The 12,672-nt window shown below is 37.9% G+C and overlaps 1 protein-coding gene across 1 annotated transcript in view; it reads right to left on the reverse strand.

Annotated features, from left to right (window-relative positions):
- The window catches only part of LOC106720310 (mucin-3A), a 31,533-nt gene that overhangs the window by 1,613 nt on the left and 17,248 nt on the right, over positions 1–12,672 (reverse strand). Inside the window, exons 2-6 of the mRNA XM_014514927.2 lie at positions 11,938–12,022; positions 9,173–9,214; positions 8,854–9,060; positions 8,336–8,608; positions 25–8,254 (exon numbers count right to left, since the gene is read on the reverse strand). Of these exons, the coding sequence (XP_014370413.2) occupies positions 25–8,254; positions 8,336–8,608; positions 8,854–9,060; positions 9,173–9,214; positions 11,938–12,001 (8,816 nt within the window). The 5' untranslated portion in view covers positions 12,002–12,022. The remainder of the gene's footprint in view (positions 1–24; positions 8,255–8,335; positions 8,609–8,853; positions 9,061–9,172; positions 9,215–11,937; positions 12,023–12,672) is intronic.

Raw genomic sequence — 12,672 nt, forward strand, 5'->3', positions numbered from 1 at the left:
AAATAAGAAACTCGGGACACTTACGTGCAATGTAAGCATGGTCCTGAAGATGCGCGTACCACTTCTCCCACTTTATATGTATGTCCTTTTATTTGACATCCCCGTCTTTGCGCAGCACCTTTGTAAGCGTGGGGCAGGAAGTGAGGCGGCAATGTTGTAGTTGTTGTTGTCGTTGTGGTGGTGATATTAAGAGTAGTTGCCATCGAAACTGGACACTCGTAACGCGGGCAACAGAACCCTTGAATAGGTTCCTCGTGGCATCCATGGATAGGAGGAGGACAGCTTTGTTGCAAGCAAATAATATCGCTTCTAAAGCAGAAACAGAAATCACAAGGATCGTCTCTGGGTATTTGTTGGGCAGAAACGTATACTTTGCCTCCATATCGGCAGGTGCCAGGTCCAAATGCTTGATCTTCTTCTCCATAATCTGGTTCTTGGCCATATCCACTGCTACCGGTCGGTGGGAAATGACTATCTTCGTCTGTTGGGGGTATTTCATCTGTTGGTAACATATCATTAAATCCAGGCTTCTGCAATTCTGGAGCAGACGTCGACGGTAAGGATTCCATTGGCTTTTCTTTCGGTTCAGTAAATTTATGGCTTTGTGTGGGCGAAAGAGTCGTTATATCTTCCATAGTTTTACCAGTTGTACCTTGTGTTACTGCAGGGATAAATTCTTCCTCAGGTGCTGTTGTCTCTTGTGAGGACGGTATCACATCAGTCGGTTTAACAGGAATGCTCTCCTTTTCCTTTTCTATGGTTGTTGCATGGTCCTCTTGTTTGGGCGTTTCTGCTTCTTCATAACTTGGTGTAGTTACTACTGGAATAGATGTTGTTCTATCCTTATCATTTGACACAGTGCTGAGTTTTGAAACGTCGGTTTCAATTTCAGTGGGCTTCGGAGATAAGGTTGTAATTTTGTCATCATTAGTTGGGAGTTCCGTTGATATTTCATGTAATATCTCAGGCGTTCCTAAATCAATCTGAGAGACAGCAGATGTTGAAGTTTCGACAGTTTCCTTTTTCGTTGATTCGTCAGTTTCTTGTTTTTCTGTGGTTATTTTTAATGATTCATCAATATTTTGTTTTTCTGTGGTTATTTCCAGTGATTCTTCAGTTTCTTGTTTTTCCGTTGTCAATTCGTCATGAAGTTTACCAGGATATAGGATTTCAGGTTTTATTGTTGAAGTTATATCTTCGTGATAAACTTCAGGTGCTGTTTCTTCTATGCCTTTATGTGTATGTTCCTCTAATTCAACAAAGTATGGAGTAGATTCTGAATGTTCATCTATTTTCTCAGATGTTTCTTCTGTATGTTGTGGATGAGCTGAGCTTTCACTGGATGGTCTAGATTCCAATATACTAGATTCCGTAGCAACTGGTATATCTGATTCAATGTTAGACTTCGTGCTCATTTCAATTTTTTCCGTAGTGTAATAATCTGGTTTTGTTTCTTTTGTTTCACTAATAACTTCATGGTGCGTATCTTCATCACGCGGTGTCATAGACGTTACAGGTAACTCTGTTTGCACGGTCTCCTCATTTACAGTATGTTCCATTAATGTTGGAGTAGCGATATCTCCTGATTCAGTAGTATATTTGGATAATTCTGGTGCTTTAGAAGCATCTAATTGAGCTTCAGTAAGGTGTTCGCTGGTTTCAATACCTTGCGTCGTTCTTTCTGTACTTAAAGTCGTCGGTAAAACAGTTTCTGTTTCAACTTGTTGAGTCATCAAGCTTTCCGCGATTGTCGTGAGATGTTCATGTTTTTCATGAGTAAAGGTTTGTTCTTCTTCGATGTTCGTTGTATGCTTCTCTGGAGAATAGGTTACAATATCTGATATTTCTGTAATGGTTGTATCACTCTCAGATGATTGACTTGGAGATTTGTGTATATCTGTAAGTATTTGTTCTGGCATTTCTGTGTATTGTTCAGGTGTATAGGCGACGGTCTTATCTTCTCCATCTATATTTATCTTAACAGCATCTAGTTCTCTTTCTGATGTGGTTTCTGGTGATTCAGTTTTTATGCTAGTTTCTCCAACAGTGCTTGGTTCTATTATCTCTGTAGTCTTCTCATGTATTGTCTTTAGAGTTGTACCTTCTAATTTTTCTTCACTACTAGAAATCGTTGAGAAAATGTGAGGCTCATCGGTAGTCGGTTTTTCACTGTCTGTTTCTTGTGAAATGAGAGAAGGTACAGTGTCTAAGATAGGTGTCGTCTTACTACCGCTCTGAGAAATTTTAGATTCTGTAGCTGCTGTAACATCGACTTTATCAAAATCTTCGGCGGATTTTGAGGTAGTTAACAGTTCTGGCAATTCAGTTACGACAGTACTTTCAACTGGTTTAGATTCAGTTTCAGGGGATTTTTCATCGCTAATTGTGGTACCTTCTTCAGTTACTATGCTTTTATCTGGTAGATATGAAGAAGTTTCTACTTCTGACAGTACGGTAGTACCCGTTTCTTTCTGTTCAGGAATAACTGTTGCACTTTCCAAAGTAGATTTTTCAGGCTTTATAGTTGTTGTATCTTGTTGGCTGTCAACAAACTCTGGCATTTCTGTAACAGCTTGCTCTGTTGGTGTTTGTTCAGCAAGAGTAGTTATTCTTGAATAACCTGAGACGTGAGTTTCTGGGAGCGTCTCCGTAACATGTTCAAGTATCACATGTTTATCAGTAGTAAAATCTAATTCTTTCTCAGCATCATCTACTTTAATAGGTGTTTCAGGTATTTTCTCATCGAAGATGTGAGATCCCGTTTCTTTTTCTGTAACATGTTCTAGTATCATAGGCGTATCGGTTACTAAATCTACATCTTTTTCGACATCATCTACATTTATGAAAGGCTTTTCAGTTGCTTTCTCTTCGAAGACATTAGCTTCTGGTTGTTTCTCTGTAACATGATCCTGGATTAAGGGCTTACCGGTTGCAAAATCTATTTCTTTTTCAGCATTCTCTGTATCAATCAAAGGCTGTTCAGTTGTTTTCTCATCTCTCGTTTCAGTATCTTTCATATTTTCTTCCACATTAGATGATTCAGTAGTAATTATTACTGATTCCGTAATCATGTCAGGTAAAGTCACCTCTTCTTGTGTCTTATCACTTGACAATCCATCCTCATGTCCAGCAGAGACGTCCATTGGTTCAGATGACTCCGTTGAAATTTGTTCGGGGTACCTTATTTTCTCTGCACTCTCTGTAGTTTTTTCAGCATATAGCATATCTGGTGAAGATGTTTCGTATAGCAAAGGTTCCTGTTGTGTAGTTGCAAGTTTTTCGGGTGTTTGTTCATGGGTTTCATATGTTTCTGTTGCTTTGATGGGGAATTCAGTTACTTGAGTTTTATCTGAGTCTTCAATATTTACGGTATTTTCATCTAAATCAATATTCATTTCTGGTGCTTTAAATGTTGTCTTTTCTAAATCTGTGTGGATATGTTCTGTAACTAGCAAGTCTGGGATTACCGTTGTTCTATCTTGAATAGAAATATCTTGGACAGTTTGCGTTAATTCGGGGGTTTCTGTCTCTAATTTACTCGGTGTTACTGTATTAGGGAATCCAGTAGATTCATCTTTATCTTCGGCAGTTACATTTTCAATTATTGATTCAGTGTAGTATTGTCCGGCTGTGGTTTTCTCCGGCTCTTCGGTGGTCTTTATCAGGTCCGATGTAAAAAGTTTTTCAGTGACTGCTTCTAGTTCAGTTACAATTGACTTTGATGTTGACTTTTCGGGAACTTCTGTCAGTTTTGTCTGTTCGATAATTGTTATTTCGGAGTCTTTCTGTGTTTCAGCGTTGGTAAAAAGTTGTTCTGATGTAACTGTTTCAGGCATAATGGTTGTCTTTTCTTTAAATTCTTCTTCTGAAATCAGATCTATTTTGGTAGTTTTATCTTCTTCGTTAAACACGGTAGCATGCGAAGGAATTGTGACCTTTTCTTCTTCTCTCTCTGGCATTTCATTAGCTTTTGTAGTTAAATCTGGACTTTCGGTGATTGTTTCAGTTAAACCAGATGATTTAGTTGTAGTTTCTTCTTCTAAAGAAACCGTCACTTCTGTTCCTTGATCTACAACACGTCTGGTAGGCAAAGATTCTTGTACAATATTTTCTGTTACTTGTGATGACGGTGACTCCGTAGCAATGTGTTCTTCTAGTAAGGTTGTATGTAGAATATTTTCAGATATATCTGGTAATGTTGTTGTAATTGATGAAGGTACGTCTTGCTTTTCAGTCGTGATTTCTTCTGACATTTTTGTTGGTATTGATGTATGTTGCTCTTCTCGGTCGTCTTGTTGCTTATTTATTTCCCCTGAACCTTCACTATCTTCGCTTGTTTCTTTTTCACTTGGGTACGAACTAGTCGGTGTTACCTCAAGTTCGTGCCGTTCTGGAACCGTCCGTTCAGTGACAAGAGACAATGTTTCTGTAGAATATGATTGTGCATCATGTTTTTCTGATGAAGTAACCAAATATGTTTCAGTGTTAACCTCAGTACTATCTTTAATGGTCTCCGTGCTAGAAATATGTTCTACTGTTGGAGATACCTCGTTTATCGTTTCTTCTTTGTGATCTTCAGCTTCTTCCTTTAAAGTTTGTTCTGTAGCGTCTATTTTTACCGTTGTGATTTCATTTAATAATACATTTGTAGTTAACATCATGTCCATGTCATCAACAAGATTGTCATCTTCTGATATGCCGTCTCCTCTTTCTGGTTCTGTCGTAACGGACTCAGTTACTACTTTTACAGTTCCAGATTCGAGCTGCGTTGGTTTCTTAGTTTCGATATCTTGTTCAAATGATTTTTCAGTTGTTTTTTCAGTGCTTACTGTTTCCAAATGTTTTTCATCACTACTGGTGACGGCAGATTCTGTTAGCACAGTCGTGTATAAATCTGCGTCTTGTGCCATGGTTTGTAAACCATCGTGTTCATATACATCAGGACCTTCTGTTGCCCTTCCATTCAGGGATTCTATTACATCTTGTTGAGATGGATGAGTTATTTCATTGATAACCACATTGTCAGTAACTGGTAATTCCGTTGATGGTTCTTCTCTGGCAGTTTCTTTGATACCGAAAATAGGATTTTCCGTTGTATATACTGCCTCAGGTGTTATTTGTTGATCTTTATCATATTTATCTGACTCAGAAGCAACGCTGCTCATATCGTATTGATCAGCTGGCGTTTTGTCATATTTCTGCGTGCTTTCACCTTCTATACTGTGTTCAGAACTTTGTTCAGTAGGTTGTATATCTTTTTCAGGTTCTTTAAAACTTTCAGTTACAAATTCATGACCAGCTGTAGTTATTATAATATCGGAAACTGTTGTAGTACTTCCATCTTTAGCGACAATAGCTGGGGATTCATCAAGCAAGTTACTTATTGCTTTTTCCGTTGAATCAATAGCAGTTTCTGTCGTTTTTTCTTCAACACTTTGAGATTGCGGTGAACTTGTGGAGTATTCCCTTATTATCTCTGGAGTTGTTTCATCGTTGCCTTGAGACTGCGGTGAACTTGTGGAGTATTCCTTTATTATCTCTGGAGTTGTGCCATCGTCGGCCTTGGTGAGCTTAGAGGTTTCGGTTGTGTAATCACTATCTTGTACTGTTGAAAGTTTTTCCGAATATTGATGATCTTTTTCTTCCTTAATGATTGCAGATTCAGTGGCGTAAGTCTCTTTTGTGGTCAAGTCCCCACCAAGAACAGGTGTTGTTTCATAGTGCACATCAATAGGTTCTGTGGACTCATCTTGGTCAGACTCCTTTTCTGTCTGGCTACTAGGGCTAGCAGACTCCAGAGATGTTGTTGTTAGTTTTTCTTCTTTTTCAGACATAGTAATTCCCTGTGATTCTTCTACTGCAGAGGTTTGAGGCATGGTTGTAAAATCTTTGCTTAGGTCTGAAACAGGTTGTTCTAATTCAGGTTTTTCTTCTGATATTGTAGGTTCCGGCGCTTCAAGGTCATGAGAAGAAGTAGTCAAATGTTCTTCTTCTGTGTCAGCTATGGTTGTGCTATCTAAGTCACCAGCAAATGAATCATCGACAACTCCTGTAACTTTTGGGTGTTCAGTTATGTAAGTCTCCGGTCCTCTGGTCATACCCGTATCAGATACTTCGTCGATATGTTGAATGGACTCGGTTGTAAGTTCTTGTTTTTCAACGTCAATCTTTCTACTTGTGCTGTCATACTTAGAAGTTGATTCATCTCCTAAAGTAGTTAATTGCTCCTCAGTTCTAAATGTTTGAGATTCAGGAGTAATCGTGGTTGGTACATGGCTTGTTTTGGTAGCCTCTTCAGAGACAATTGGTATTTCACTCGTTAATTCTGATGTAATCACATCAGTTTGAGTGTCGGTTTCACACTGTGTACCTACGCACGGAGATGGCAGTTTTATCGTATCCTGAGAAATTTCTTTACGCCTGCAAGATTCATTATGACACTCTTTTTCAATGGTATCGTCTTGATTATCTGGCGATGAGATATGAGTGTCAGGTTCTGGAGTTATGAAATCTTTGCAATTATCACCTTCGCAAGGTGTGACAGCGGTAACTTGACAACCTGTTTCTTTATCGCATTTATCTGGATATTCAGAGACTACAGGAACTGTATCGATACAACCTTCCTTTCCACATTCAGGTTGCCCAGGACGTTTTTCAGATTGAGTTGGGCTTATAGTGTGTTCATCTGTTAAACATTCGTCTCCAATGCATTCATTGTTTTTAACTGGTTTTGGACTTTCTGTACCAGACATTTGACTGTGGGATTCTGGCAATGTACCTTCAATCGAGTGATCACATATATAAGTAGGACAACAAGATTCAGCTGAGTCATATATAGGTTCACAATTATTCATGTTTGCATATTCCGGTGGTGGACTGCAAATTATGGGATCACATTTGATAATACTACTAACACATCTACAACCGGTATGACATTTATTTGTACTAGGTACATCTGTAGTATTTTTATATGTAATGCCGTTAAGAAGACAGTCTCCTTCGCCAGGAATTCTTCCGGGAGAAAGTATAGGCAATATTTCTTCATCAATTTCATTTTCTGTTGGGTTAGTTGTCTCGAGGGTATCCGATCTCATCGTAGTAGTGGAACTATACGTTTCTACTTTCTCTTTTACTTCCTTATCAATATCAGCCGTCATAACAATTTCTGTTGTTGTATGAAGTTTCTTGTCGTCTTCCTCGCCAGAAATAATAGATGTAGCTGTTGTAGGTACCATATCTTCTTTAGTTTCTTTCGGTTCGTTATATTCGCCTTCAGTTATCAATCCATCATAAGTTTGTTTAGTAGTAACTTCGGGTACAGCTGAAAGGTCGTCTTCTTTTCTAAATGAAGACTCAGTGGTCTTATCGGATTTATCTTCTACTGGAATGAGACTTTCACCCAAAGTAGAAGAAATGAAATCACTCAATGTGGTTAATAAAGGTTTCTCGGTAACTTTGTTATCATGAGAATCGATATGTGTTGTTTCTGTAACCTGGTTTAGGGAGTCGGTTTTGCTTTCTTCTTCACCATCGGATTTTGTAGATTCTGTGACTATGTCATACTCAGTTTCATGTGAAGGTGTTATTTCAGTATTTAACTTGTCGGATTTTGTTACCATAGTGCCAATATCTATTTCGGTTGCACTCGTAGGGTGAGATTCGAACTGCTTGATAGTTGTTAAAAGCATTTCATCGGCAAAGTCTGGTGTTGGTTTTTCGGGGGTAACTGATTCGGATTGACCAATAGATAGTGTAGACTGATCTTCTCCACTGCCTTCCATTTCAACAGTTTCAAATATTGGTAAATCGGTATAAGGTTCATCGGGTTCGTTTCTATAACCACTGCCTTCGATGCCTTTCTTTGGAGGTGTTACAGATGTAGATTTTAGTATTTCTTCAGTTGTAAGCTCTAACATATGTTCAGTAGTCAATTCATCGCCTTCACAAATGTAGGTATCTGGACAACATTGTCCTTGACGTGGTGGAAGCGAAGTACAATTTTTGCCTTCATTTTCCATTGGAGTTCCACATTCTTGTACAACGCATACTATATCACCTTTCATACAATAGCAATGTTCGCAGGCTTTTTCAGTTTTAATTAAGGCACCATCAGCGAATATTTGATCATCATGCACACAGTCCTGTGATACTTGAGTGACTGGTGATAACGTTGTCGTAGTCAGTAAAAATCCTGGAGTTGGGCGTACAGTTGTGGTCATATCATCCAAAAGTTTAATGTCATCTTCTGGGTGATCTGCAATCGAAAGATTTTCGGTTAGACTAAACATAATTTCTTACACTTTTTTTTCCTGACAAAGACAATAATCACACTTACCACATGAGTATCTGACAGGGCAGCAAACATCTTTATGATAAATAGGGACACATCCATCAACATGTAAGGTACACTCTTGCATGACACAAGTAGTCATATTTCGAATGCAATAACAATGTTCACAAGGCTTGTTAGGCGTTGGTGGCACTTTTGAGCCTTCGGGGAAATATCTGCCATTAATGCTGCAACCATATTTGTCTTGATGGCCTACTCCAGTAGCTCCGTACTCAGCTGGCGAAGATGTAGAGGTAGACGTCAGTAAGTCAACTGGAACTGGAAAATAATGATTTTAACTTTATTTTCAAGAAATTATTTGAATAAACTGGTACTTTAAATTCGCATTTACCTATTGCCCAGGAAGAAGGGTCCAAAAAATGTATACTTTTTTATCGAAAATAGTATTAAATATAATACAACTATTCAAATTTTGAATTTAGTGTAATAGCATTATTAAATAAAAGAATAGTTATAAAGAATTTTATAACAGTATGATTATTCATATATTGTATGTTACTCACCGTCAGGGCAAGTGACGATAGGACAGCACTGGTCAGCACGCTTCTCTACAGTACAGTCCTGTCCAATAGGCTTTGTGAATGGACAAACCCTAAGGTAGCACATCAACATTCGATTGTGGCAAGTGCAGTTGAGACAAGGTTCGTTCGTCATTATTCGGTCACCCTCGCCGTAGTGCTGAAAATTATAGTAACAGCCTTCCGGTGCACCTGAAAAAGTTGATAATACCAATATTAATAATTTAATAATAAAACTCAATATCTTCTAATTTACTAATGATAAAAATATTTAGAAATTAATAAGATAAATAAATAATGTTACCTTCATATAAGTCTAGTGCTGTCTGATTGCTAGCCGTCGGTGCTGAAAATTAAAAAAGAGAAATTAAATTGATTGAAAACAATAGAAGTTTCACAGTTTAATTTTATGACTAATCAAATAACATTAAAAGTAAAGGATATAATTGTAATTTTCTGCTAATTATAGCGACTGCCGCTATGACTATGTTGAATCAAGTTACACGTGTGTATTTTGAAGTAGCCATAAAAGCTTTTTGTTTTGTTTATAATTATTGTTTGTTCTCAATATTTTTAGCAAATACGGTTATCTATGAAAATTCACTTGTCAGTTTTTAAAATAAAAAAAAAACGTTTTGTTTTGTAAAGATATTTTATTTTACTCTTCAAATATTGCACATCTAATTAGTGAAATATTTAAACTATACGTTAATTGAACCTATAATATTCTAACAAGTATATTGTTCCGAGAAAACTTTATTGTTGTTTTTAATGTCGGCTTAATGCTCGTAATAGCTGGCGAGGATGTCTGACACGAATCGGCGAGACTTGCGATCGGTCACTACGTCGTTTACATATCCGTTTCAGTGCGTATAATTAGCAGAGCGGCAGGCGACAAAGCTGTAATTAAAGTAACGGACAGCGTCGTTAACGACGAACCGAAGCTTTATCGTCGAGTCGATACTTTGCTTCGAGTCATAATGTCGCGGTTAATTTCTTGAAGTTATTGATCGGGGAATAAAGCAGATTCGATAGTACCGTTGGTTTTTATCATTAAATATTGTTATGGATGTGATAGTGATTTACAAGAATGTATAAAAGATGATGTACGCAAGTAAATTAGCATATTTAGCTGTAATATTGTGGTTTTTAGATGCGCAATTTTTGTGATAACTTCATTGTACATCGTTATTGTTTTTAAGAGTGACAAATTGTGCATAATCGCTACTGTAAGTCTTTATGATTTATATGAATGTGAATAAAATATTGAGTTTGATATTTGGTAATTTAACGGTAGCAGTCGGTTAGGATGAAAGGAAGCGTGCGGGGCGAGGTTGAAGATCGCGTCGTGCCGTTATCGTCGCCGCCGCGTCGCCTAAGCCAGCTCGTCCACCTAACGGTCGCCAGGAATGCCGTCAGCCGTCAGCATCCAGTTTTTATCAGACGTGACTTTTAATTATAATATTTTTCCATTTTTTGACAATGACCTCAATCATAAAAATATAAAATTCAACGCAACAGTAAACTAAAATCGATTCAGTTTAATCTAATGGCGATGGTCGTAACTTAGTTTTTGCTCATTCAGCTGTCGTGTAATGAATTAATATGAAGTTTTGTGAAGAATTTTTACAAATTCTATCTATTTTAAAAATAACTACACGAGCAAAAACTATTTAATGCGAATTCGTGCGCCTAGAGACATGGGTCGAGGCGATCGAAATGAGGAGGCAGCGTGAATTTAAAATTTGTACTGCATTAATATGGATCGTGGTTTCAATGAATGAATGTGGCCGTGGCCGCCATGCGCGATGAAGTTCACACGGTACACCTAAACATCGGCCGCATTTGAATATACTTCCTATGTATGGCATTAGTTCTATGCGATTTCTGCGAACTAACCGTGCCACGTTTACTAAATCTTCGCGAACCGAAATAGCAACATCTGATAACATGCACTGCGAGAGAATGCGCGTCGACCTTTACTGTTAGACGAAGGGAGACCGCGCGAACCGAGCCTGACTCCGGCCTCCCCATTATTCATTAACCGCACATAAAAGTCATAATTCTTTTAAAAGAAATGCTATTAACTCATTTCACAAGGTACATATGTCACGACGAGGCAGGATACAAACGCATCCTTTGTTCAATTACCCGGAAAAAAATAATTAGATGCACTGGACGTTTGTGCATAATTAATCGCTAAAAGATCAACGCCCTCGAAAAACCTGTTCGATAATCGACCAAAGGCTGCACTCGAATGTGAAATAAATCGTGAAATACATTGGATGCAGCTACAATGTGATTTAACGAGTTACGAGAATATCTTAAGAACAGTAATTCCGATCGTACTCATTATATTTTAATTCCTTAATAAATTCAAATTACATTCTCTTCGTTGGCTTAGTCAATCACGTTGGCAAACAGAACCCCGTTCGCCTTCTAATTTGCAATTTTTTTTAAGATCGTCGCACGCGATTTAAATACAGTAACGCTTGCTTAACATTCCTGGACTGGACTTAATGACGCGGATTTATAATTACTACAAATTGTCAATTAATTATAACAATTGTTAGCAAAGAAAAGAGCAATGACGTCATTGTCTACAAAATGTTTCGAATACATTTTTTTTTAATGTAGCCTTGACATTCAGAATTTTTTAAGATTGAAAGTTTTTTTGACGAGCTTCAGATGAGATCTGACAGCTACTAAATATAAACGTTTTTTTTTGAAAAAAAAAAACACAATTCATTATCCTACGATTTGTATTTAATGTAAAACTACATACAGTATCATCGCTAATTACATAAGTACATGATGTACCTTATTTTAAAGATGTCGGATGAATTGTAATTCATTTTGCATACATATCAGTATTGTGTATAGTTATGTTACCGAATGATATCGTCACCAGGTAAGAGATAAACTTATTGGAGATTTAGTTTGAGAAATCTATTCTTAGGATCTCCTTTAGTGACCAATTAACTAGTCCAACTATGGTATGTAGTGAACAATGGTGTTGTCATGTGGTATATGGTATGTGGTGATATTGGCAATGGATGTGGTACTGACCTGCGTGTGAGCACGCGACGCATGCGGCCAGCGCGAGCAGCGCCGCCGCGCGCCTCCCCTCCATCGCCTGCCTCTGCCTATATATCTGTAACAAGCACATCAGTTTAAAAATTAGCTTCATAGTCACCAAACATTAAAAGTATAAAAACTTTATACCTCACATTCATAACAAATTATGCATTTCAATATGTCTCAAATTTCAATACAACATTTAATTAAAAAAATGAAGTAGTCAATTCAAAGCGTAGCGTTAAAAGTTATTTAAATCAAACTAAGTAATCAAGACGTTTATTACACCCGATACGATTTTAGAACAAAAACTTCCTCCTCCATCTTGAGAAAGCGATTATTAAAAAACTTGGTCTGAATGAAGCACTTTAATACATCCGGCCGCGAAGTAAGCTTATTAAGGCTAAATTGAACTTCGCAACAGAAAACATTTTGTTTTCATTCGAAGTTCAAAAGCGAAAAGTTTTTGCAATCTTAATTGGAGGGGTGGAATGAAATGAAGTGAAGGTACTCCAAACAAAATAACTAAAGAAGCTCTCGGGCGGCGCAATAGAGGCAGAAATATATCGCGGGAGACGGGAGTCGGGAGGGAAGCGAGGGATAGCGGGAATATGTGTCGCGGCAGTAGCTTCGGGGACGCACACTCCTCTGAGCGGGGAGTGAACGGGGGCGGGAGCGGGGGCGGGGGAGCACCCTAGCACATTTCGCGCGCTCTACACTCCGCAA

The sequence above is a fragment of the Papilio machaon genome, chromosome 4 (assembly GCF_912999745.1).
Source record: "Papilio machaon chromosome 4, ilPapMach1.1, whole genome shotgun sequence".
In the NCBI taxonomy this organism is placed as follows: Eukaryota; Metazoa; Arthropoda; class Insecta; order Lepidoptera; family Papilionidae; genus Papilio; species Papilio machaon.